Genomic DNA, 27,457 nt, shown 5'->3' with positions numbered 1-27,457 from the left:
TGATGCCATCCAGCCATCTCATCCTCTGTCCCCTTCTCCTCCTGCTCCCAATCCCTCCCAGCATCAGAGTCTTTTCCAATGAGTCAACTCTTCACATGAGGTGGCCAAAGTACTGGAGTTTCAGCTTCAGCATCATTCCTTCCAAAGAAATCCCAGGGCTGATCTCCTTCAGGATGGACTGGTTGGATCTCCTTGCAGTCCAAGGGACTCTCAAGAGTCTTCTCCAACACCACAGTTCAAAAGCATCAATTCTTCAGCGCTCAGCCTTCTTCACAGTCCAACTCTCAAATCCATACATGACCACAGGAAAAACCATAGCCTTGACTAGACGAACCTTTGTTGGCAAAGTAATGTCTCTGCTTTTCAATATGCTATCTAGGTTGGTCATAACTTTCCTTTCAAGGAGTAAGCGTCTTTTAATTTCATGGCTGCAGTCACCATCTGCAGTGATTTTGGAGCCCAGAAAAATAAAGTCTGACACTGTTTCCACTGTTTCCCTATCTATTTCCCATGAAGTGGTGGAACCAGATGCCATGATCTTCGTTTTCTGAGTGTTGAGCTTTAAGCCAACTTTTTCACTCTCCACTTTCACTTTCATCAAGAGGCTTTTGAGTTCCTCTTCACTTTCTGCCATAAGGGTGGTGTCATCTGCATATCTGAGGTGATTGATATTTCTCCCGGCAATCTTGATTCCAGCTTGTGTTTCTTCCAGCCCAGCATTTCTCATGATGTACTCTGCATAGAAGTTAAATAAACAGGGTGACAATATACAGCCTTGACGAACTCCTTTTCCTATTTGGAACCAGTCTGTTGTTCCATGTCCAGTTCTAACTGTTGCTTCCTGACCTGCATACACATTTCTTTTTTTTTTTTTTTTTTTTTCCTGCATACACATTTCTCAAGAGGCAGATCAGGTGGTCTGGTATTCCCATCTCTTGAAGAATTTTCCACAGTTTATTGTGATCCACACAGTCAAAGGCTTTGGCATAATCAATAAAGCAGAAATAGATGTTTTTCTGGAACTCTCTTGCTTTTTCTGTGATCCAGCGGATGTTGGCAATTTGATCTCTGGTTCCTCTGCCTTTTCTAAAACCAACTTGAACATCAGGAAGTTCACGGTTCACATATTGCTGAAGCCTGGCTTGGAGAATTTTGAGCATTACTTTACTAGCATGTGAGATACTTGGTAATAAATTTTTTAAATCATTTTTTAAAAGCACAAACTTGCTCATAGATTTCAAATCTGATGGGATTAAGTCATTAGTATTGTCTGAAACTAAGGGGAGTTGTTTTTTTTTTGTTTTTTTGTTTTTGTTTTTTATGGCTGAACTGTGCAGCTTGTGGAATCTTACCTTAGTTCCCTGACCAGGTATTGAACCTGTGCCCTCATCAATGAAAGTGCACGGTCCTCACCACTGGACCACAAGGGAATTCACTGGAGGTCTTTATCCTTTGTGTTCTATCATATCACCTTGTCTTTTAGACAGAAAGTCAAAAGGACTCTGTTGGAATATATACTCTTTAGGACACACTTGTGCTGGGACTAGAACCTGGGCTTGAAATGCTATCCTGAGGCTTAGCTGGCTCTTACTGTTTCATTCAAAGTCATACAGTTGCAGCAATTTGAGTAGAGTATTTTATAGACTCAGGTTACTGCAGTGTTTTTCTGGTTGTCTTCCTCTGCTTTGCACTGTTCAGGAAAGATTGGGGGAGCATGGTTAACTCAATAACTAAGGGTTAAATATTATGAGTGGCCTCACATCTCTGGTTCAGTGTCAGGAAAATGTTCATTGATTTAAGTAGGTGTTATAGCTCAGTAAAGAATGGCCCTATGTTTGGCAAGAAAGCAGATATGGAAACTGTACTCACAGCCAAATTCACATGAATATAGTAATTGGTTAACGTCAAAGGAAATGATTTTGACAGATTTACACGTTGGGGTGGGTTAGAAATCCATGAAAATTCAGGATTCAAGTGCATTTTTTATCTTGCAGTGGAAGAATCTGACACAGAATAGAAAGCAGCCTTCCGTAAATGAAGTGCCGTTGGCACATCCAGTCCACTCTGTTTTGACTCCATTGCGATACAGGTAGATTTGATGTACCCTGTCAACACTCTTTCTTGCTTTCTCTTTAGACTCAGAAGTAGATGAACCCAGAGAAGAAAAGAAAGAATGCTACTATAACCTGAACGACGCCAGTCTGTGTGACAACGTGCTGGCTCCCAATGTCACCAAGCAGGAGTGCTGCTGCACCTCCGGTGCTGGGTGGGGAGACAACTGTGAGATTTTCCCCTGTCCGGTCCCGGGGACTGGTAAGAATCAGCTGAGTGCTGTGTTCACACTGGTATTTGTTGTGTGCTGTTCACGGGTCTTGGAATGTTCTCATTTGGGTTATTGAAGCCTCAAAGTGCTGGTACCTGCTGTAGTCAAATTGAGTGGGTTTCTAGAAAGCTAGAAACCAAACCCTGTCCTGCCTCAATATAAATTCTTGAACTTCTGTTTATCACAGAATATGCTGTTATGGTGACATTCCATATGATATTTTGTCAGAAACTTAATTCAGTTTTATTCCATTTTTAATATAAAAGCAATGATTTTTCTGACACTGACACAGCATTGTTCCTAATTAGAGCTTGTATATTTAAGCCAAGATTTTTCTTGATGGATTCTTATTAGAAATTTAGAATACTAGTGCTCAGGTCGCTTCAGTCTTTTCTGACTCTTTGCGACCCTATGGACTGTCACCCACCAGGCTCCTCTGTCCATGGGATTCTCCAGGCAAGAATACTGGAGTGGGTTGCCATGCCCTCGTCCAGGTAAAATACTGGAGACCATAGTAATGGTGCAATAAGTCGTGAAAGTCCATAGCACTTGTAAGTAAAACATGGATAAATAACATAAGTGAACTATCAAGTTTTTTAAAAATTATAAGTAAACTTATGAAGTCATTAGGTTTATTTGCACCTACTTTGTAATTTAGAGATTGTACTGAATTTATTTGTCTGAATTGGATGGCAAGGTTTGCCTTTAAGTTGCTGAATTTGAGAAAGCAAAACTGAATGTAAAACATACTTGTAGGGGGAAAAAAATCATGGACTTTTTTTTTTCTTTCTTTTTCCCACCTTTTTTTTTTTTTTTCCCTTGTCTCTTCTGAAATCAGCTGAATTCACTGAAATGTGTCCTAGAGGGAAAGGTTTTGTTCCCTCGGAAGAATCCTCTTATGGCGTTGATGGTGAAAACTATAAAGGTCAGTTTCAAGCAGAAACTAATTTGCAATGAGTGTTCATATCTGACATTCAAGTGGAAGCGTGGCTTGTGTTCGAATTCTCCCCAGTAGTCTTGGTAGAAGTGTGGCTTGGGAAGTAGATCATGTAAGACTGTATGACGGTGGGATTTCACTCAAGATTCTGAGTTTCCACCTCTGAAATGATGTTTCAGAGGCTGTCATGAGGATAAAATAAGGTAACATATGTAAAAGTACTTAATACAAAATTCTGTACTGTAATAGATTCATTCTTTTATTCCAGGACAATATTAAAAATTGTATGTTAGGACCAATATAAATTTGATCACTATGTTGGCCTTTAATGGTTATCAACAAAGCAAAGATTTTTGCTTTTTTATAAAGCATCCTACTTTGCTAGGACCTTTTACTAATGGCCATAGATTAGAGATAAGGAATGGAAAAGAAGAAAATAAAAGTCAATGTGCTTTATACATTTCATGTTATTAGCCTGTAATTCTAAAATAAATTCCAGATTTTTCACTTTGGTGAAATTTAAACTACACATATGAGTATTTCCTTATTAACCACTCACTTTAACATCTCAGTGATACAGATATTATGACCATTTTTTCCCCATAGATGCAGATGAATGCCTACTTTTTGGACAAGAGATCTGCAAAAATGGCTTCTGTATGAACACTCAGCCTGGTTATGAATGCTACTGTAAGCAAGGGACATACTACGATCCTGTCAAATTGCAGTGCTTTGGTAAGTTTTAAGAGGATATTTTGTGATGTCCTGTGAAAACAGATGGGAAAAAAAATAGTAATGTTTTGTATAAAAAGTTTATTAGAATCTAAATCTCATGTTGAAAAGATTTGTAAATGTTTTATGAATCCTTTTCTTGAGCAATATTTAAGAAAATAAAAATCCTTCAAACTATTGTTTGAATAGATTTTGAAGAGTTAATATTCAGTGTGGAATTATAATTCAGGTCACTGGTATAACTGAAGTGTTCTTTTGGTCTGGGGAGCCTCCTGTTTCATCACTCATACCATACACTGAAAGTCATTTTTAAATACGGACCCAGACTTTAATGCCTAAGCAGAAAACCATATATACTATGCAGAAAAACATAGCAAAAGGAAATAATTTTAAAACTGTCATAAAGAGGCATTTTATCTTAAATTTCTAAGTATATCCTGTTCTTAAATGTTTTCTTTCCTTATTTAATGTCAGCAGCTGTAGGGCAATGTTATTTTTCCAATCAATACAGCTTAACATTTTTATAGTCAGAGCTGCTCTCTTTTGGATGATGATGTGTAGCTAATTAAAATGTGGCAGACCTTGAAATCTGGACTAAATTTAGTGGTGTATTAAGTTTGGTTAAGTGTATGAGGTGTAACTGATTGCTGATTTTCTTTCATTTTTTTTTTTCCTCTGAAGATATAGACGAGTGTCAAGACCCCAACAGTTGCATTGATGGCCAGTGCATTAATACAGAAGGCTCTTATAACTGCTTCTGTACCCACCCAATGGTCCTGGATGCTTCAGAAAAAAGATGTATCCGACCAACTGAATCACATGGTATGTTTGGATGTGAGAAGCAAGTCTGTGTCCAAATAAATGTCATAAGGTTTTCCTTTTGACTGAAATGTGAGCTGTCGGAAAATAGAAAAACGGATTCCTTGGGTATTTTGAAAAAATTAAAATGAGATGCTAAGAGAAAGAATGAGTTTCGTATCATCAATGTGCAGATTTAACACCCTGCACATACTGATTTAAAGGACACCAGGACAAGGAGTGACTGAGCAGATGGCAGAGCTCTTCCATACCTGGGGGTTGATCATATTTAACCCTCGAAGGCAACTGAGGAAGATGTAAGTTGAAGGGAAAATAATTAGGTTTGCTTGACTGAATAGAGGACACAGATGAGACTGGGCAGAGCAGAGGGTGGAATTAATCAGTAGTGGAGGGCTCTGGAGTCCCTGTTCATCCCTGAAGGTGATGTGCTCCTAATAATTGACTTAATTGATCAATGTATCAGCACATTCAGGAGACTGCTTTGGTTGAAATCTATTGAAAAGTAGAAAGGTTAGAATTAAGAACCCTAGGATGAAGTGTCACTCGTTCAGGGCTTTGGCAGATGAAATGGATGAAAAAGGCTGAATCCCCAAAATTTTGTGTAGAAGGAAAAAGGTAGGATTTGACAGAGGAGTAAACGTGAAAAATCAGATATTGGAAGAATAAGAAGTCCATCAGGATTATAAAGTATAGGCAAGATCGTGGAGGGTTTTACATAATGTGGAAGCTACAGAGGGAAGGATTTAATTGGAACATGATGGGCAGGTTGAATTTCAGCTGATGGAATGACACGCAGTTGGAGGTGACAGAGGTTTGATCCATGGAAAGACCAGGCTGGCTTCAGACTTTTACTTGGAAGTCACGCTTAGAAATCGGGATGGAAACTTTGAGACTCGCTGGCTTCTACCACAGTGTCTATGAAGTCGGAATAGCAGTGCAATTGTCATGGAACCGTGTCTTCCTTTTCAGAACAAATTGAAGAAACCGATGTCTACCAAGATCTGTGCTGGGAACATCTGAGTGACGAGTATGTGTGCAGCCGCCCTCTTGTCGGCAAGCAGACAACGTACACGGAGTGCTGCTGTTTGTACGGAGAGGCCTGGGGCATGCAGTGCGCCCTCTGTCCCATGAAGGATTCGGGTGAGCCCTTACCAAGTCCTTCTGCTGGAGGTGTTTGGAAACCAGTTCTTCTCACCTCCTTTGGAAGCTGATAATTCTTTTACCTAAATATCTTCAACTTCACTCCTGATATCTTACTTTCATCAGAGGGGTATGTGTGCGCGCGCACGCACACTACAGGAGCAGATTACATAACATCTGACTCCTGGTTTGCCTCCAATCCAGACATTGTCATTAATTTTTGAAACCCTCATTTTATTTCCCTCCAAAGAATGATAAATGACCCAAAGAAATATAATGCATCTTAGCAGTTGGTGGCATAGGTCTTGAGAATTTATATTTCCTGATACTTCTTTTTTTCCTACAGTCCTTCTCACTTCTGATAGTTTCTGCTTAGAGCAAAAAGTATCAGGGACTAGACACTCTCCATAGGTCAAAGCTCAAGTTTTTATGTCAACCTCTTTGTGGGAGAGAAGAGTTCCCCCCTCCACAGAAGGGTTAGAACCGTGAAGGAAAACAGTATAAAAGTAAGTGAAATGTATTTGAACAAATCTTCCTGACTTTCAAATTGTAGTGTGTGCATGCCAAGTCACTCCAGTTTTGTCTGACTCTTTGCAACCCTATGGACTGTAGCCTGCCAGGCTCCTCTGTCCATGGGATTCTCCAGGCAAGAAAACTGGAGTGGGTTGCTATGCCCTTTTCCAGGGCATCTTCCAGCTCCAAGGGTCAAACCCATGTCTCCTGTGGCTCCTGCATTGCAGGCACATTCTTTGCTGCTGAGCCACTGGCAAAGGCCTTCAAGTTTTAAACCTGGGGTCAAAAACAGAAAAAGTGGGATCAGCGAAGCTCTCAGTTTCCTCCCTTCTCTTCATCTGGGAGGAGGGCTTGAAGGTACCAACTCTGGGCTCCAGGCTGGGCTGCTTGGTGACTGTTGGGATCCGTGCTGATGGCCTATTTCTCTTCTTACCCCTGCAGCCTCTTATTGCCTGTTAAAGGAAAGCACTTGAAAGTCTTGGGTATAGCATTTTTGTCTTTGACTATAGAATTGGTTGTTAAAGCCAGAAAAATACTGTGTGGGTATAAAGTGCAGGAGTTCATAATGAACAAATTCTCAGAATGGCAAAGAGGGAAAGAATTGCTTAGAAGAGGAAATGCTCTAATTTTTAGTTAGTTAGAATGTAATTTTCCAATCATTTAATAAATCAGCTTTTTAGCTTGGAAATAACTTAAAACCAAGGTAGCATAAAAAGAAAGTAATTTGAAATGCCATAAAAGGAAAAGGAATATCAAAGGGGGAAGAACAAACACATAAAGATATAGATGGTAATGCTAGTAGCCCAGAAACGGAAAGAAGGTGGGTTCTGGGTACAGAAAATGTGGGTCTGGAATTCAGAGCTGCCCATGGCAGCAGCATGAACTGGGAAAAAAGAACCTCACCCAGTGGAGCTCATTTATAAAGTGAAGGCGTCGCTCTTGTTGCATTGTTGTGAGAACTGGGAGGATTTTGGTGGAGCAGGATAACCAGGAGCGTGGCAGATTATTAGCATCCCTGTTACCTCTGTTCCTGGCAGATGCCACAAGGAGAGGAAGATGAAATCTGAGGAGGCGAATGCAATATATATGACTTGAGTCATCTTATCATGGTGTTTGGATAGCTTACACCTTTCTAACTAGGCAGTGTTTTTATTGTTTACTTTAAAAAAATATATATATATATATGTATACTTCTAAAAAATTAAGAGTTTATGTCCCCTTCCACCTACCCCATCAAAACTGACTCTCCACCTTGAAAATGTTCACTCTTTTTCTTAAATTGAAGTACAGTGTTGGTGTATCATAGAAGTTACAGGTGTACAATATAATGATGCACAGTTTTTAAAAGTTATACTCCATTTATAGTTATTGTGAAAAATTGGCCATATTCCCCATGTTGTACAGTATATGCTTATCACTTATTTTATACCTAATGGCTTGTACCTCTGAAGGTGTTCACTCTTAACAGTTGGTGTTTTCATCATCCAAGTCTTTAATTCTATGTATCGATTATTGCTTAAGTTTTGTATTAGTTATTATACATTTATATTTAAGAGAATATTTAAAACTGAAAGCTGTGTCATTGATTTTAGGTGCATGTTCTTTTTTGGTTTACTCTTCAGCATCTCTGAAATTGGGGGTATCCTATAACTGAAATTGATTAATGGCTACAAGCTATTTTTTCACACCTTAATGTCTATTATATCAGGATGTATTTTACAGTCTAGGGTGTCATAGAACTAGTGAAAAATGGTAACTTTTAAATGGATATGCAGGCTTTGTTTTGTGCATGTACAGGCATCTGTTCAATTCAGTTCAGTCGCTCAATCATGTCCAACTCTGCGACCCCATGGACTGCAACATGCCAGGCTTTCCTGTCCATCACCAACTCCCGGAGCTTACTCAAACGCATGTCCATCAAGTTGGTGATGCCATCCAACCATCTCATCCTCTGTCGTCCCCTTCTCCTTCTGCCTTTGATCTTTTCCAGCACCAGGGTCTTTTCCAGTGAGTCAGTTCTTTGCATCAGGTGGCCAAAGTATTGGAATTCCAGCTTCAGCATCACTCCTTCCAATGAATATTCAGGACTGATTTCCTTTAGGATGGACTGGTTGGATCTCCTTGCAGTTCAAGGGACTCTCAAGAGTCTTCTCCAACACCACAGTTCAAAAGCATCAATTCCTTGGCGCTCAGTTTTCCTTATAGTCCAACTCTCACATCCATACATGACTACTGGAAAAACCATAGTTTTGACTAGATGGGCCTTTGTTGGCAAAGTAATGTCTCTGCTTTTTAATACACTGTCTAGGTTGGTCATAGCTTTTCTTCCAAGGAACAAGCGTCTTTTGTTTCATGGCTGCAGTCACTATCTGCAGTGATTTTGGAGCCTAGGAAAATAAAGTCTGTCACTGTTTCCACTGTTTCCCCAGCTATTTGCCATGAAGTGATGGGACCGGATGCCATGATCTTAGTTTTTTGAATGTTGAGTTTTAAGCCAACTTTTTTCACTCTCCTCTTTCAGTTTCATCAAGAGGCTCTTCAGTTCCTCTTCACTTTCTGCCATAAGGGTGGTGTCATCTGTGTATCTGAGGTTATTGATACTTCCCCCAGCAATCTTAATTCCAGCTTGTGCTTCATTCAGCCTGGCATTTGTTATGATGTACTCTGCATATAAGTTAAATAAGCAGAGTGACAGTATACAGCCTTGATGTATTCCTTTTCCTATTTGGAATCAGTCTGTTGTTCCATGTCCAGTTCTAACTGTTGATTCTTGACCAGCATACAGATTTCTCAGGAGGCAGGTCAGGTGGTCTGGTATTCCCATCTCTTGAGGAATTTTCCACAGTTTGTTGTGATCCACACAGTCAAAGGCTTTGGTGTTGTCAATAAAGCAGAAGTAGATGTTTTTCTGGATTTCTCTTGCTTTTTCTATGATCCAGTGGATGTTGGCAATCTGTACAGGCATATCTTGGAGATATTATGGATTCAGTTCCAGACCACCATGGTAAAGTGAATATTGCAAAAGAGAAGTCACCTGAACTTCCTGGTTTCCCAGAGCACATAAAACTTAAATTTACATTGTAAAGTATTTATGTCTATTAAGTGTACTAAAAAAATGTACGTGCCTTAATTAAAAACACTGTATTGCTAGAGCATGCTAACCATAATCTAAGCCTTCAGCAAGTTATCTTTTTGCTGGTCGAGGGTCTTGCCTTGATATTGATATCGCTGACTGATTAGGGGATAGTTGCTGGAGACGGGCGGAGAAGGCAGTGGCACCCCACTCCAGAACTCTTGCCTGGAAAATCCTATGGACAGAGGAGCCTGGTGGGCCACAGTCCATGGGGTTGCTAAGAGTCAGACAAGACTCAGCGACTTCACTTTCACTTTTCACTTTCATGCATTGGAGAAGGAAATGGCAACCCACTCCAGTGTTCTTGCCTGGAGAATCCCAGGGACAGGGGAGCCTGGTGGGCTGCCATCTATGGGGTCGCACAGAGTTGGACACGACTGAAGCGACTTAGCAGCAGCAGCAGCAGCTGGAGACAGGAGTGACTGTGGCAATTTCTTAAAAGAATACAACAGTGAAGTTTGCCATCTCAACTGATTCTCTCTTTACAAATGATGTCTTTGAGCATGCAATGCTGTTTAATGGCATTTTAGCTAATGTTGAAATTACTCAAAATTGAAGTCAGTCCTGTCAAACCCTCCTGCTGCATTCTCAACTAGTTTTACGTGATATTCCAAGTCCTTTGTCTCAACATTCAGTTCAGTTTGCTGTCTCATATGGGTGGGGTTTGTGGTAGCCTACAACAATTACAATGGTAACATTGAAGATCACCCTAATAAATATAGTAAATAATAATGTTTGAAATAATGTGAGAATTTCCAAAATGTGACACGGATAGGAAATGACCAAATGCTGTTGGAAGTATGGTGCCAATAGACTTGCTTGATGCAAGGTTGCCACAAACCTACAATCTGTTAAAAAAAAAAAATGCGTAAAACAAAGCATATTTACAGACAAGGTATGTCTGTACCATGTTTTATTTAATCCCTCCAGCACTGGACATTTGGGCTGTCTTCCCCCACCCTTGTCCTGCCCCAATCTTCATGTATGTATCTTCATGTATGAAGGCTCACATGAAGTGAACCTTCATGTATGTACCTTATATGTTGCTTTGGAAGTATCTTGATAAGAAAATTCCTACAAATGAAAATACTAGGTCAAGAAGTATGTGAACTTTAAATTTACTTTTTATTCTCTAAAAATACAAATTTACGCTTCTCCAATGATAGTGTTTGAAATGCCATTTTCATCATACCATTTTAGCACTAATAACTTTTAAAGACTAGTCATCTTTAAAATTGTTATAATGTGCTCAAGAAGGGTATCTTACATGTGTCTCCCTTATTTCTAGGGAATTTGAGCATCTTTTCCTTGTTATAGATGATTTATTATTTCCTTGTTAGTGAATTATTATATCCTTTGACTGTTTCTTTGATTGGACATTGCGTCTAGTCTTACAGATTTGTGGGAACATTGTTGCATATTCTATTTACAACCCCAACATTTGGGTTCTGGCTTGCTTTCTTGATGCTTGCTGTTGTGGAAACTCCTTTATGAAAGGTTCTGCACATATTTTCATTTTATTCTGTCCCTGTCCTGATCCTGTGATATTTAAGTATTTGCTGCATGTAAATCTGATGATCTAGTGCCTTTGCAAATCTAAGTTCAAGTTAGATTTGACTATTCAAGTTATTTTAGTGTTAGAAATGAATTTTAAAATATTACATCAATTTTTAAACAGTTATTTATTTTTGACTGCATTGGGTTTTCATTGCTGCATGTGGGCTTTCCCTGGTTGCGGTGCTCAGGCTTCAGTGGTTGTGGCTCAAGGGCTCTCTAGAGCTTGGGCTCTGTTGTTGTGGTGCACAGACATAGTTGCTGTGAGGCATGTGGGGTCTTCCAGACCAGAGATGGAACTCCTGTCCCCTGCATTGGCAGGAAGATTCTGAACCACTGGACCTCTAGTAAGTCCCTCATCAGTTACTTTTAACTGCTGCTGCCGCTAAGTCACTTCAGTCGTGTCCGACTCTGTGTGACCCCGTAGACGGCAGCCCAGCAGGCTCCTCTGTCCCTGGGATTCTGCAGGCAAGACACTGGAGTGGGCTGCCATTTCCTTCTCCAATGCATGAAAGTGAAAAGTGAAAGTGAAGTCGCTCAGTCGTGTCCAACTCTTAGTGACCCCGTGGACTGCAGTCTACTAAGCTCCTCCATCCATGGGATTTTCCAGGCAAGAGTACTGGAGTGGGTTGCCATGTCCTTCTCCAACTTTTAACTGAGATTTTACAAAACAAAATTTTAAGTGTAAATTCAACAAATCATGTGAACAAATACATACTGTGTAACTTTTTTTTAGGAAAGTATGTGGTATGAAGAAACAGTGGTATCACATGCCGAATTAAAAAAGTGTAGCATCTCTTCTGTACTCTTCCTAACTTAAACATGCATAGTAGTGATGATAAATTTTCCAAAAGGAATCTCTATACTTAGTCAAATCCTCAAAATCAGTGATTTTTACTCCTTTATTTTAAAAAAATGGTAGTCTTTTGTCAGTTGAAATATTATTTTAACTTCCAATGTATAAATTCATTAATACTGCTACTTGTAGGGAGAACAACAAGTTAGGCTCTCAAGGTATTGGTGAAGGACCCTGGGGTTCCAAGAAACACATATTGAAAACCACTATTCTGTTTCTGTTGGCATATAGGAAGTAAATAGCACAGAAGGAGTGTTTCTTACATAGCTCTGAAATTATGGGCCTCGAACTAAACTTAGGGATACCCTGAAACCAGGGAGAAGTCCATGGCAAAGTTAAGCAATTTTTGCACAGGCCCTTTGGTTAGCTGGCATTTCCTTGATTCATACCTGATGTTCTGATCATATCTACACCAAGCCATCTCCCACTGAGCGTGTTTCTGCTGGAGTGTGGCAAGCGAGAAGGGCCAGAGCTGAGGGGTGAGCACATGGACTCTGACCTGGTTGCCTGGCTGTGAATCCTGGCTTGGCAACTTTCTAGCTACATAGCCCTGTTCCTTTGTCTCTCTGGGCCTCAGTTTCCTCACATGAAACTAATATCACCCGCCTCACAGGGTTGTGGTAAGAGTCAAATACGTGAACACATGAACACTTAGCACAGTGCTCGACACGTGTGAGAAGTGAAAGCGTTAGTCACGCAGTCAGGTCCCGACTCTTTGCAACGCCATGGACTGTAGCCCGCCAGACTCCTCTGTCCATGGAATTCTCCAGGCAGGAATACTGGAGTGGGTTGCCATGCCCTTCTCCAAGGGATCTTCCTGACCCAGGAATCGAACCCAGGTCTCCTGCATTGCAGGCAGATTCTTTACTGCTTGAGCTATCTAGGAAGCGTGCAAGGACATAGGAAGCATTAGAAGATTTTAGCACTTACTGCTACTACTGCTAGGCGATTCAGGCCAAATGAATTTTCAAATGTAACTGAAACCCAGGGCTCTTATAAAGTACACAACTTCCTAATAGCATCTGGACATGAATTAAGGATAGACAAATGCAGAAATAATATCCTTTTATAAAACTTTCTCTTCTAGACCGCTGCTTCATCCACATTAATGGGCATGCCAGCTACATGACAATCTTATTTTTAAAAAAGACAGATTCTAGTTTCTAGGTGGAGGGGAGGTGGCCAGGAGTCTACATTCTTAAGTCCCAAGGCAATGCAGCTGCTACTGGTCCTTGGACCACACTAGCAAGGTTCTTCAGACACCCGACAGCATTCAACCTGATTATGTTAAAACTGCCTTTAATGCTGTTATTAATTTTTCAAAGAGGAAGCAGAGACTGTGTGAATTTTAAAACTGATTTGCTTGTTCTGCCACTGAACCTTTTAAATGATGCTGTTGAGGGATATATGATAGTTGAAAAAGAACCATGTTATCTATCTGTTAATAAAAGCCCTGGGTGAATCCCAGCCTGTCACTGAGCCTTCCAGTTTCCCAAGGAGTGCAGCACTGCTTTGGGGAACAATTAGTTGCTGATGGAAACAGTGCTGGAGGAATTTAAGGAATAAATCGCAGTGCTTGTCATCAGCTTTGAGCATTAAAGTGCAGTGCAAAGTAAAGCCTTGGCGCCAGGACAGGCTTTCACACTTCTGGTCCGATAGGTCACGGGCACTAATTCTTGCTAAGGCAGCAACTGCATCTGAGGATTCCGGTAGTTGGGAGAGATAGGAGTGGCTCCCTAAATAGTGTTCTCTGAAGTTCGATGGCAACGTGTGGATTGGTACCACATGCAGACTGGTACCACGTGCAGAGTGAGTGAGTGGAGGTTGATGGATTGCGTCAGGGTGACCTGATGTGAGATCTGCCTTGTTGTACCATTCAGTGCATTTCTGGGGCTGCTTGGGGTCCCATTTTACGTCTCAGCTGCAGTCTGGGAGGCCAAACACCAGGCCTGAGGAAAAGGTTTCAGAGGGCTGAGAGCGGCATCGCGGTGAGTTTGCTGAAGTGGTTGTGTACGGACAGCCTCCCCTTCCTCAGTTCTGGAATTTCTCTTATTCTTGCCCCCAGGTCCTCTTCTTTTCTTTCCCCTCTCAGTAACCTCTAATCCTGCCTGTTCTTAAAATGTTTTTTTTTGTCTTGACTGGGGAGGGAAGTGCTGAACTGCTTTGGGAGGACCATCACGTCTGGACTCCTTATCATGCTATCACAGCCAGCCTCCGAGAGAAAAAGCTATTTGGAAAACCAAGTCAGGAAAGTCCAACCATTGTATCCATGTTATGAACAACAGAGGGTGGCCATTGTTTGATCTTTCTGTAAGCTTTCAGTGTCATGCTAGAAGGAAGTCATGAACTCTGAGATCTGGAGTTTATTGGAATATGAATTTTATGTAGCTTGGTTTTTCTGGGTCTCCATCTGAATAAAAAACGATGGTAGCTAACGTATATTGCTCAATGCCAGGCATGTTCAGGATGCTTATCATCAATTAAGATACTTAATTATCCCAGCCATCCTATGAGGTAGGTATGTAATTACTTCCTTTTGGGGAGAGAGGAACTGAGGCACAGACTGCATTAACTGCCATGGTCAGATACCAGGAAACGGCAGATTCAAATCCAGGGGTTGGCATCTGTGCTCTCAACCACAATCCGTGCTCCTGGTGTTACTCCAGCCCCTGCCGCCCCAAGGTCTCACAGCTCATCACAGATAAACCGTATCACTTAGAATATAAAAGTGATAATGAAAAATAAAAAGCTGAGATTTTTTTCCATCTTCTCACCCTGCTGTGTGCTGAGAGAAAATCTATATGAGCTTTAGAGCCAGACAGTGAGCTTAGCCAAGTTAGACTCTGTATCAGAGTTAAGCACATAGATAACAATACATTCTTGATGAATTAATGGATTAAAACAAGTCAGTAATTCTCAGTGAATTAAACTGTTGATGATGCCTAGCACTTATCTAAATAAACCTTTAATGTTTTTATTTATTGCTACTCTTAAAAATATAAACTGAAATTTTCTGAGAAAATGTACATGATATATAGGTTGCTGTTATCCTGTGGAAATAAAAACCAGTTGACCTGCAAATGAAAGAAAATGAGACACATTATTGGAACACTGGGATCTCAAGTGCTCAGGGATCCCAGTGCCTGTGGTTATCTTGTTAAAATAATTAGACTTCTGTTAAGTAAATTGTTAAAATAATTAGACATACTGTGAGAAAACTGAACATAAAGAGTTGATAAAGTCTTGATAGAAGCCCAGTCTAAAATTTAGAAGTTAAGAAATTTTGAGGGGAGACTTAGTGTGTTGAGAGAGCGCCACCTATTGGTTGATACAGTGTACTGCGCCACTGGTGTTTTAACCTGTTTGCTCAGTCGTTTTGGACTCTGCGACCTCATGGACGGCAGCACTCCAGGCTTCCCTGTCCTTTAGCATCTCCCAGAGTTTGCTCAAACTCATGTCAGTTGAGTCCATGATGCCATCCAACCATCTCATCCTCTGTTGTCCCCTTCTCCTCCCACCTTCAATCTTTCCCAGCATCAGACTCTTTTCCAATGAGTCAGTTCTTCGCATCAGGTGGCCAAAGTATTGGAGCTTCAGCTTCAGTTCTTCCAGTGAATATTCAGGGTTGATTTCCTTCAGGATTGACTGGTTTGATCTCCTTGCTGTCCAAGGGACACTCAAGAATCTTCTCCAGCACCACAGTTCAAAGGCATCAATTCTTTAGTGCTCAGCCTCTTTTATTGTCCAGCTCTTACTTCCGTGCATGACTACTAGAAAAACCATAGCTTTGACTATATGGATCTTTGTAGGCAAAGTAATGTCTCTGCTTTTTAATATGCTATCTAGGTTGGTCATAGCTTTTCTTCCAAGGAGCAAGCGTCTTTTAATTTCATGGCTGCAGTCACTGTCCACAGTGATTTGGGAGCCCAAGAAAACTCTCCTCTTTCACCTTCATCAAGAGGCTCTTTAATTCCTCCTCACTTTCTGCCATAAGAGCGGTGTCATATCTGAAGTAATAACTTAATGCAAGTCAGGCATAGAAAGGCAACAGTGGTGTTTAAACAAAATCTCCAAGGAAACTGAAGTACCACAAAAGAAATGGACAAATGCTTTAAAAGGTTTTAAAAATAACTGCTACTAATCGAAATGCAGAGGCATGGATCCTCTCAGTTTTGCTTGGAGAGCTGTTTAAAGATACAGATATATAGATTAGATTTGATTTGAAAATTCTCATTGCAGGAATACAGATTATTACATTGCCCTCCATGGTCAGATACCTGGTAGTGGTGGAGTCACATCCCCGCATCAGCGTGCGTGCTCTCAACCACCTCAGGGCCAGGAAGAAAAATATAATCATTACAGCATAAGAAAGATGTGAAATCAGTTCTGTCAGTAGAGAATTCTGTAGATTTTAATATGGATTCATGTCCCATTCTTTCTTTTTAAAAAGTCAAATAACAACATATTTAGGGAACTATTATATGCAGAGTGCAGTTACTAAGAACCATGTCTGAAATACAGTCTAAATTATTTATAGTTTATCTGTTTTCAGTTTCAGTTAAATTATTTACATATTCCTTCATTTCATTATTTACTTGAACACCCTACTATGTATCATCTCGGCCATAAATTTTAGAACAGATAAACAGTTTATATTTACAGGAAGTGTAAAATTCTGTAGACCTGACAAAGTTATGTTGTATTGCTGAATTAGAAGTTCATTCCTTAGTATTGCTCATTTAAATGCACAGGTGACGTCCTTTTTGAATAAATCCATCATTTCCTATGCCACACTATTTTTCATACTTCCCAATAACATCTCTGTCCCCAGTTTTTTTATATGGTTTTGCAGGCGTGAAGTTAGCTGGAATCTCTCTTTGAACAACCAAGCTAGTGATTTCTTCCATATCCGTGCATGGCTCTTACATGTTCCCAAAGATCTTAGTGTAACAAGTTTCATAATACCCTTGGAGGTGTGAAGGAAGACAAGGATTTGACTCATGGACTAAACTTGAAAAAATATTGTAATTGGGCAGTGGTTGCAAAAGGCCTTTCAGCAGTCACGGTTTAAAGGCTTTTCCAAGAACTATGTTTCCAAAGAGCGTTAATAATAACTTTGGAACATCCTACGAGTGAGGCACAGCGCGTAGTCACCGCCTTTGGTTTGGGCGGGCCAGGGATCTCCTCCTGCTTTTGGCACTGCTTCTGTCAATCGCACTGGACGAGTTACTGCAGTTTCCTTTGTCCCAAGTTGAGAACTCTTTTGAGGTTACAGTAATTAATACTCTGTAAGTATGAGAGCATTTATCATTGTGATCATAGATCCTGATTATGATGATTAAAGAAAGTTTAGCTGTTAATAAACTATAGTGGAGAATTTAAATCAAACTGGAAAGAGACAAAAGATCTCCTCAATCGAGTGGCTGCCATAAGTATACACTCTATGGACACAGAGTATACTCTCAGCGGTAAGTGGTCCACTTTTTTGGGACAAAATTCTTGGTATCTATGGAACTAGATTAAATTGAATACGGTATGGAATGGCAAGTAAGCAATTTATATTGCTTCTTCTTGAAAAGATGCTTTACATTTATTTAGAAGGCTTTTCCTTACTTTCCTAAAAAGAGTGAAAATGCTTTTCTTACTATGAAAGGCTTATTACAAAATAAAATTTAGTAGTGAATTATGCACATAGAACCTTGGTGTTTAATGTGATCCTTACATTAGTTTCCTCATTTTTGTAAAATAGCAGTCCAACATCTGCCTCAGGATTGACTGAGGGATCGAAATGTGATCATACATTGTGAGATGCTTGACACGGAAGAAACGCTTCGTAGGTGTTAGCAATGATGATAAATCAAATCTTGTTCCAGGAAGTGAGTTGAGCTAAGGATCATTCCCCATTGTCACCTTGCCATACAGTGCTAGAAATCTCTTTGAAAGTAGGCAAGAGTCAAAGACGATGCGGGGGCAGGAGTGCGTCTGGGGACTGACACAGAGCCAGACACCTCCGCTGCCTCCGAAAGAAGCTGCTGCTTCTGTGTCCCTTGAGGCTCCCGAGCTGCCGCTGTGGTTATGATGTCTGAGAGAGGCCTGGAAAAGACTGGTCGAGGTTGGGGTTTTTGTTGGGCCTCATCTTTAGTTGTGGCACGTGGGGTCTTTTTTAACTTGGCAGCGTGCGCACCCTTCAGCTGCAGCGCTGGAACTCTTAGCTGCGGAATGCAGGGTCCAGTTCCCTGAGCAGGAATCAAACCCCGCGTCCCCTCCCCTGCACCCCCCAACCCCGGCCTTGGGAACACAGAGTCCTAGCCACTGGACCACCAGGGAGGTCTGCAGAGTTGAATTCAGTATATTCAATTTATCAGTGTTCGAATCTAGACTTACCTAAGACTTTAAGTTCAACTTAAATATTTTGTCCTTCTGTTTATGAATCTAATATTTTTATATAAAGTAAGATCCATTTTTATTTTGTGATGTTTATATATCTCAAGGAACAGATTAAACTTTCCTTGAGAGTTATTTCTATATCAAAACTCTTGTTAATTAACTGTCTTAACACTTTGGCCTCTAATGTATAAACTTTATGTATTTGATTTTCTCTCAAGCACTTTATAGAGCTGAAAGGGCAGCCTACAATCCTAACAAGCATTTTCTTAAGTATTTAAGCAGCTCTTATAAAGCTAATAAACCAAACTTAAAATGCAAGAAGTTGAATTCCCTAATGAATTTAGATAGTATTTACTGACCTAATAGAGTTCTGTTAATTCTCATACAACATAAAAATCCTACATATTTCAAATTGAGGTCATAAGATTATCTAGTAAGATTATCTAGTATATGGTTTTCTTAAACATTCTAGACATATTAAATAGCAACAACAACCAAAAGACCCTTACTCTCAAACCTTAACAGTAAAGTGTTAATATTCTAAACTTAATGTATGTCATTATCTTCGTAGCCTCATTACTATCGTAGGGCAACTGAGGATACTGGGAAGGAAAATTCATGACAGTGATTGTCAGTTATTAGAGAATTAAGATCAGGACATGAGATGTGTGTACTCACAGTTTGAGTCTAAGTAGCCGTGTATGTGATACACAAGGCACGTTCTGGGTTTCCAGGTTAACAGGGGATCCTGAGTATTCCTAATGTGCATTGTTTTTTATAAGCAATATCTTCCATTGTAGTGACTTTCAAGGGAATAATAGAGAAAATAGCATTAATAAAAGCTTTTCTATACCTACACATGAAAGTTGCTCAGTCGTGTCTGACTATTTGCGACCCCGTGGACTGTAGTAGATGGAATTCTCCAGGCCAGACTACTGGAGTGAGTAGCCTTTCCCTTCTCCAGGGGATCTTCCCAACCCAGGGATCATAACTCCTGTCAAGAATCGGGTACCTTCTGCTGAAGGTATGTGCTCACCTTATTGAGATTGCCTAGCGCAACAATGACAAACTTCCCCTGTCCCAGTAAGGACAGCTTGGTGGTGTAGTCCGGGTTCTCCAGAAAAGCAGAACCAATAGGAGAGAGTGAGATTGAGATTGACTGACTGACTGCTAAATTCATTCATTTTAAGGAACTGGCTCACAAGATTATCAGTCAATTCACTCACTCAGTCGTGTCCAACTCTTTGCGACCCCATGAACTGCAGTACGCCAGGCTTCCATCACCAACTCCTGGAGCTTGCTCAAACTCATGTCCTTTGAGTCGGTGATGCCATCCAACTGTCTCAACCTCTGTTGTCCCTTTCTCTTCCTGCCTTCAATCTTTCCCAGCATCAGGGTCTTTCCCAATGAGTCAGTTCTTCACATCAGGTGGCCAAACTATTGGAGCTTCAGCATCAGTCCTTCCAATGAATATTCAGGACTGATTTCCTTTAGGACTGAGTGATTTGATCTCCTTGCAGTCCAAGGGACTCTCAAAAGTCTTCAACACCACAGTTCAAAAGCATCAATTATTCGGTGCTCAGCTTTCTTTATGGTCCAACTCTCACATCTATACATGACTACTGGAAAAACTATAGCTTTGACTCTGTGGACCTTTGTCTTCAAAGTAATGTTTCTGCTTTATAATACACTGTCTAGGTTGGTCATAGCTTGGAGAAAACATCTTTTGATTTCATGGCTGCAGTCACCATCTGCAATGATTCTGGAGCACAAGAAAATAAAGTCTGTCACTGTTTCCATTGTTTCCCCATCTGTTTACCATGAAATGATGGGATTGGATGTCATGATCTTAGTTTTCTGAATGTTGAGTTTTAAGCCAACTTTTTCACTCTCCTCTTGCACTTTCATCAAAAGGCTCTTTAGTTCTTCACTCTCTGCCATAAGGGTGGGGTCATCTGCATATCTGAGGTTATTGATCTTTCTCCTGGCAATCTTAATTCCTGCTTGTGCTTCATCCTGCCCAGCATTTTGCATGATATACTCTGTATATAAGTTAAATAAGCAGGGTGACAATATGTATCCTTGACGTACTCCTTTCCCAATTTGGAACCAGTCCATTGTTCTATGTCTGGTTCCAACTGTTGCTTCTTGACCTGCATACAGATTTCTCAGGGGGAAGGTCAGGTGGTCTGGTATTCCCATCTCTTGAAGAATTTCCCATAGTTTGTTGTGATCTACACAGTCAAAGACTTTAGCATAGTCAATGAAGCAGATGTTTTTCTGGAATTCTCTCGCTTTTTCTATGATCCAGCAGATGTTGGCAATTTGATCTCTGGTTCCTCTACCTTTTCTAAATCCAGCTTCAACATCTGGAAGTTCATGGTTCATGTACTGCTGAAGCCTAGCTTAGAGAATTTTGAGCATTACTTTGCTAGCGTGTGAAATGAGTGCAGCTGTGCGATAGTTTGAACATTCTTTGGCGTGATTATAGAAGCTGGCAAATCCAAAATCTGTAGAGGGGCCTGATGCTGTGGAGGCCCAAGGAGAACTGAAGTTCCAGGTCAGAAGCTATTAGGAAGAGCTAGTTTTGTAGAAGGAGCCCAAAGTGCAGAGGTGGTTGGGCAGTGGAATTCTTCTCAGAGGAGGGCCAGTCTTTCTGTTTTAATTAAGCCATCAACCCATTGAAAGAGGAGGGTAATTTGCTTTACTCAAGCACACCAATGTCAGTGTTGATCCCATTCCAGAAACACCCCAAAACATTAAAAACATATATTTATTTCTATCTTATTGCTGCATGGCCTTGTCTCTAGCTGTGGCAAGTGGGGGTTACTCTCTAATTGGGCTGTGCGGGCTTCTCATTGTGGTGGCTCCTCTTGCTGTGCAGCATGGGCTCTAGGGAACTCAGGCTTCAGTAGTTGCAATTCCCCAGCTCTGGAGTACAGGCTCAGTTGTGGTGCATGGGCTTAGCTGCCCCACAGCATGTGGGATCTTCCCTGACCAGGGATCGAACCTGCATCCTCCTGCATTGGCAGGTGGGTTCTTTATGAGCCACCAGGGACACCTCAAACTAATGTTTGAACAGTGATATCTGGGCACTCCATGGCCTGACTAACACATAATATTAGCCTCAGACGGTAAAAGCACCTGCCTACAATGCGGGAGACCCAGGTTTAATCCCTGGGTCAGGAAGATCCCCTGGAGAAGGAAATGGCACTCTTGCCTCAAAAATCCCATGGACGGAGGAGCCTGGTGGGCTGCAGTCCATGGGGTCGCAAAGAGTCGGACATGACTGAGCGACTTCACTTTCTTTCTTTCATTAGCCATCACAACTGGGATTGAAGAAAAGATTGAGAACCAGCTAAAGAAAATATTTGCCTTTTGTAGACCTTCTGCAGTTCCCATTACCATCCTGTACAAATACATACTTAAGCAAGGGCCTTTATTTTCGGTTTGGAGTGAAGTGTAGTTCTTCTCCTTCCCCAGATGTATGCTGGAGAAACGCAGGGAGGAGGTGGGACAGTAAACGCTCCACCAGGAAAGGAACATTGGACTTGTGAAGGGGAGAGAATAAACAGGACGAATGACCCGAAGGCCAGGCACGAAAATAGGGACTGTGCATGAGAAGAACACTTGAAATGAAGCCAAAATATGGGGTTTTTGAAACAACATTGTCTTAGGCAGGTGCATTAGAGAAAGCCCTGAGCAAGTAAGTCATGTTCAGGTTATGATCGCATGGTAGTCGTTGATTAGAAACATACTAGCAAAGGAAACGCAGTTTGTCTCAGAGCAAGGAAAGTTAAAAGGCGGAGGTGGGGTGGACCTCTTATACAGGGGGAAAAATTACTCCATTTCCTGCTAAACTGTTGGCGAATGAACTTGGGAGGAGTGTCCTGGAAGTGGACTGCAAACCCAGTTCCCTGGAGTGGGAATGAGTCAGCAAGGGTTCCGGACGCTAGCTGAGGAGGACCAGCAGGCTGAAGCTGTTGTCTCAGTGGCCTCAACAATATAAGACAGTTAAATGTGGGGGGAATTTGATGGACAGATGGAAAGTTGATAAGAAGAACACTTCTGAAATTTTACTTTGTGTATGATTTGAACTTTGAAGTATCCATTTTATTCAAAGCTTATTGTCTTAAGAGCTATATACTACTTGTAGTGCTAAGAAGGTATTGGGCCATGCTTTGTTACTGAAAATATTCTGACTGGAGGATAACTTGCATTATGAATATAATTGCACTGATCTATTAGGATCTTTATAATGTAGAGCTAAAGTAGAGAAAATAAGACATGCATGTAAATGAACAGTGAAAGTGAGTTGCTCAGTCGTGTCTGACTCTTTGCAACCCCATGGACTGTAGCCTGCTAGGCTCCTCTGTCCATGGAATTCTCCAGGCCAGAATACTGCAATGGGTAGCCATTCTGTTCTCCAGGGGATCTTCCTGACCCAGGGATCGAATCAAATCCAATTACAAAAAGCAAGACTTTTTATTTTTCATTAACAAGCAATCTAACTGACCTCAAATCAAATTTTTAGCCATTTAAAACTGAAATCAGAGATTATGAATAGGCATTCAATTTTCTAGAAATGCCTTTTTGGTGTTACCCTGAATGAGTTGATTTGCTCTTTACTGAAAGCTTTACTTTCACGTATTTTAAATAAACTTTGCAGATTGCATTTCTCTCTCTTCACTAATAGTTGAAAGGTACTGTAAGAAAATGAGCTGTGCTGAGTGGGGCTGTGAGAACAACCACTGTATGTAACTGCTTAAGCCCGATCCTTTGTTTGAGGTTTTGAAGTCAAATAACGGTGTGTTTACTTTGACCCTTTCCTAACTGACCTTTTAAGACAGCTATGGCTGGAATAAAACCGCTGGCTGCCCATGCCTTTTATGTGCTCACCTCAGGACCAGAGCAGGCATGCTTGGCAGAGGAAGGATGAGGGAAAGCTTATCTCCTCCCCCTTCATGCAGATAGACTGTACCTCCCACTGACTGGGAGGAAAGCATCTAGGAAGTGCTTATGAAGTGAGTTGGCATAAATCTGCAAGGAGCAGAAACTAGGATGATAATTGTTTTGCTCAGCATCAGTAACACAGTGTCTTAAAGAAATTACGAAAGATGAGCTCATGGGGAGGCTTGAGGGCACAAGAATGCTTTCCTTTATGCTTCTGTCTGAGCTTTGGGTCTCAGTGGCTGTTGTGGACAGTTACGCTGGTTGTACACTGTTCAACCCTAGAAGTTACCATTCACAACATAATTACAGTGCCTACCATAGTAGCCAAATAAGTCACTGACAGAAGGAAGAGCTACGAGGACTGCATCTGGTTCTGAATCAGAGGGGCAGGTAAGAAGAGTCACTTCAGATGAAGATAAATGCAATGTAAGAGCAAGTTATAAACCAAGAGTTACAGAGCTGAAAATAGTTCAGTTTTGATTTGCAGGTTCATTGCGTTTCCTGTAAATAAGTGAAATACAGATCTGTTCCACTTACTATGTTTGTGTGTGTGCTCAGTGTCCGATTCTTCTCAACCCAGTGGAGTGTAACCCGCCAGGCTCCTCTGGTGGTGCTTTCACGTTACATTAATTACCTAGACGGTGCTCTTAAGATGATTCAGCAGTATATATATATATATTTCATAACCGTGAGATCTATACTTCTGGATTTTAATCAAGAGAGTTTCGAACAGTTCCAAAATGTAAAGCTCAATTATTTTTACCCTTCAGTTCAGTTTAGTTCAGTCACTCAGTCATGTCCGACTCTTTGCGACCCCATGAACTACAGCATGCCAGGCCTCCCTGTCCATCACCATCTCCTGGAGTTCACTCAAACTCACGTCCATCAAGTCAGTGATGCCATCCAGCCATCTCATCCTCTATCATCCCCTTTTCTTCCTGCCCCCAATCCCTCCCAGCATCAGAGACTTTTCTAATGAGTCAACTCTTCGTATGAGGTGGTAAAGTACTGGAGTTTCAGCTTTAGCATCATTCCTTCCAAAGAAGTCCCAGGGCTGATCTCCTTCAGAATGGACTGGTTGGATCTCCTTGCAGTCCAAGGGACTCTCAAGAGTCTTCTCCAACACCACAGGTCAAAAGCATCAATTCTTCGGCGCTCAGCCTTCTTCACAGTCCAACTCTCACATCTATACATGACCACTGGAAAAACCATAGCCTTGACTAGACGGACCTTTGTTGGCAAAGTAATGTCTCTGCTTTTCAATATGCTATTTTTAATTTAATAATTTAGTTTTATTAAAAAAACAATATTTTGAAATTTTATCCTGACTTTTTTGGAATATCATTATATTTCTCTGGACCTCAGTTTCCTCAGCAGGAAAATGAATGAGGTTAGACTGTCCATGTTTACGGACAGTGCAATCAATTTCATGATTGTCAGTCATCCTCTGGAAACGCCCATGTGAGACCACGTGCAGGCTATAGTGCCCTCTGGTGGTGATTACTTCATATTACAGCCACAAGTTTCTTTTTTTTTTTCTGATCACGTGACTGAGAGGCACTGATCACGTGACTGAGCATGCACTGATCACGTGACTGAGAGGCACTCCACAAGTTTCAATGACAGATTTCAGTTGAGTTCAGTTGCTCGTGTCTGATTCTTTGCGACCCCATGGACTGCAGCACGCCAGGCTTCCCTGTCCATCACCAGCTCTCAGAGCATGCTCAAACTCATGTCCATTGAGTCAGTGATGCCATCCAACCATTCATCCCCTGTCTTCCCCTTCTCTTCCTGCCTTTAATCTTGATCATTCCAGTGAGTCAGTTCTTCGCATCAGATGGCCAAAGTATTGGAATTTCAGCTTCAGCATCAGTCCTTCCAATGAATATTCAGGACTGATTTCCTTTAGGATGGACTGGTTTGATCTCCTTGCAGTCCAAGGGACTCTCAAGAGTTTTCTCCAATACCACAGTTCAAAAGCATCAATTCTTCAGTGCTCAGCTTTCTTTATGGTCTAACTCTCACTTCCATACATGACTATTAGAAAAACCCATACCTTTGACTAGGTTTGCTGTGTCAGCAAAGTAATGTCTCTGCTTTTTAATGTTCTGTCTAGGTTGGTCATAGCTTTTCTTCCAAGGAGCAAACGTCTTTTAATTTCATGGCTGCAGTCACCATCTACAGTGATTTTGGAGCCCCCCCCCCCCCAAATAAAGTCTGTCACTATTTCTATTGTTTCCCCATCCGTTTACCATGAAGTGATGGGTCTGGATGCCATGATCTTAGTTTTCTGAATATTGAATTTTAAGCCAGCTTTTTCATTCTCCTCTCTCACTTTCAAGAGGCTCTTTATTCATTGTTTTCTGCCATAAGAGTGGTGTCATCTGCATATCTGAGGTTATTGATCTTTCTCCTGGCAATCTTGATTCCTGCTTGTGCTTCATCCAGCCCAGCATTTTACATGATATACTCTGCATAGAAGTTAAATAAGCAGGGTAACAATATGCAGCTTGAGGTACTCCTTTCCTGATTTGGTACCAGTCCATTGTCCATTACTGGTTCTAATTTTTGCTTTTTGACCTGCATACAGATTTCTCAGGAGGTAGGTCAGGTGGTCTGGTGTTCCCATCTCTTTCAGAATTTTCCACAGTTTGTTGTGATCCACACAGTCACAGGTTTTGGCTTCAATAAAGCAGAAATAGATGTTTTTTCTGGAATTCTCTTGCTTTCTCTATGATACAACAGATGTTGGCAATTTGATCTCTGGTTCCTCTGCCTTTTCTAAATCTAGCTTGAATATCTGGAAGTTCATGGTTCACGTACTGTTGAAGCCTGTCTTGGAGAATTTTGAGCGTTACTTTGCTAGTGTGTGAGATGAGTGCAATTGTGCAGTAGTTTGAGCATTCTTTGGCATTGCCTTTCTTTGGGATTGGAATGAAAACTGACCTTTTCCAGTCCTGTGGCCACTGCTGAGTTTTCCAAATTTGCTGGCATATTGAGTGCAACAGTTTTACAGCATTATCTTTTACAATTTGAAATAGCACAACTGGAATTCCATCACCTCCACTAGCTTTGTTTGTAGTGATGTTTCCTAAGGCCCACTTGACTTCGCATTCCAGGCTGTCTGGCTCTAGGTGAGTGATCACACCATCATGGTTATCTGGGTCATGATGATCTTTTTTGTATAATTTTGCTGTGTATTCTTGCCACCTCTTCTTAACATCTTCTGCTAGGTCCATACCATTTCTGTCCTTTATTGAGCCCATTTTTGCATGAAATGTTCCCTTGGCATCTCTAATTTTCTTGACGAGAACTCTAGTCATTCCCATTCTATTGTTTTCCTCTATTTCTTTGCCTTGATCACTGAGGAAGGCTTTCTTACCTCTCCTTGCTATTCTTTGGAACTCTGCATTCAGATGGGTATATCTTTCCTTTTCTTCTTTGCCTTTAGCTTCTCTTCTTTTCTTAGCTATTTGTAAGGTCTCCTCAGACAACCATTTTGCCTTTTTGCATTTCTTTTTCTTGGGGATAGTCTTGATCACTGCCTCCTGTATAACTGTCTTCCCAATATTTTGCAATCTAATAGAAAAAATTTTCTGCTTAGAATTGTAGAATATGTAAGCTGAAAAGGACCTTAGAGATTACCTAGTCTTATTTTCTCATTTTACCAATTAAAAGTAGAAAAGTTAGATGAATACTGGACTTTAAAGTTTTCATTTTTCTTATTTTTTAATTGGGGTTAAATGCACATGATGTAAGTGTTTATAGTGAATGATTCAGTGGCATTTAGTATATTCCCTATGTTGTGTAACCTCCCCTTTATTTTTTTAATATGTATTTATTTTGGCTGCACTGGGTCTTAGTTGGGGCACATGGGATCTGCAGTCTTCGTTGCGGCGTTCTAAGTCCTAGAGCAGCACATGTGATATAGTTCCCTGACCAGGGATTGAACCTAGGCCCCCTGCATTGGGAGTGCGGAGACTTAGCTACTGGATCACCAGGGAAGTTTCTACCCTTTATTCTTAAGCGCACACATAGCTCAAATCTTAAAAATAATTCTTACATGGTTAATGCAAAAAAAAAAAAGAAAAATCAAAATGTGTTCCTTCC

At 40.9% G+C, this 27,457-nt stretch overlaps 1 protein-coding gene across 27 annotated transcripts in view; it reads left to right on the top strand.

The window, feature by feature from the left end:
- The window catches only part of LTBP1 (latent transforming growth factor beta binding protein 1), a 460,290-nt gene that overhangs the window by 414,095 nt on the left and 18,738 nt on the right, over nucleotides 1-27,457 (top strand). For all 27 annotated transcript variants that reach the window (XM_086327488.1, XM_086327485.1, XM_086327484.1 and 24 more), the window contains 5 exons: nucleotides 2,137-2,313; nucleotides 3,162-3,248; nucleotides 3,867-3,995; nucleotides 4,674-4,814; nucleotides 5,781-5,951. In XM_086327488.1, the coding sequence (XP_086183614.1) occupies nucleotides 2,137-2,313; nucleotides 3,162-3,248; nucleotides 3,867-3,995; nucleotides 4,674-4,814; nucleotides 5,781-5,951 (705 nt within the window). The remainder of the gene's footprint in view (nucleotides 1-2,136; nucleotides 2,314-3,161; nucleotides 3,249-3,866; nucleotides 3,996-4,673; nucleotides 4,815-5,780; nucleotides 5,952-27,457) is intronic.

Source organism: Bos grunniens, chromosome 11 (assembly GCF_055505025.1).
Source record: "Bos grunniens cultivar Pamir isolate PY7600 chromosome 11, Bosgru_T2T1.0, whole genome shotgun sequence".
Lineage (NCBI taxonomy): Eukaryota > Metazoa > Chordata > Mammalia > Artiodactyla > Bovidae > Bos > Bos grunniens.
Note: the sequence above shows the minus strand (reverse complement) of the source record. Positions and strands in the feature narration are given on the sequence as shown.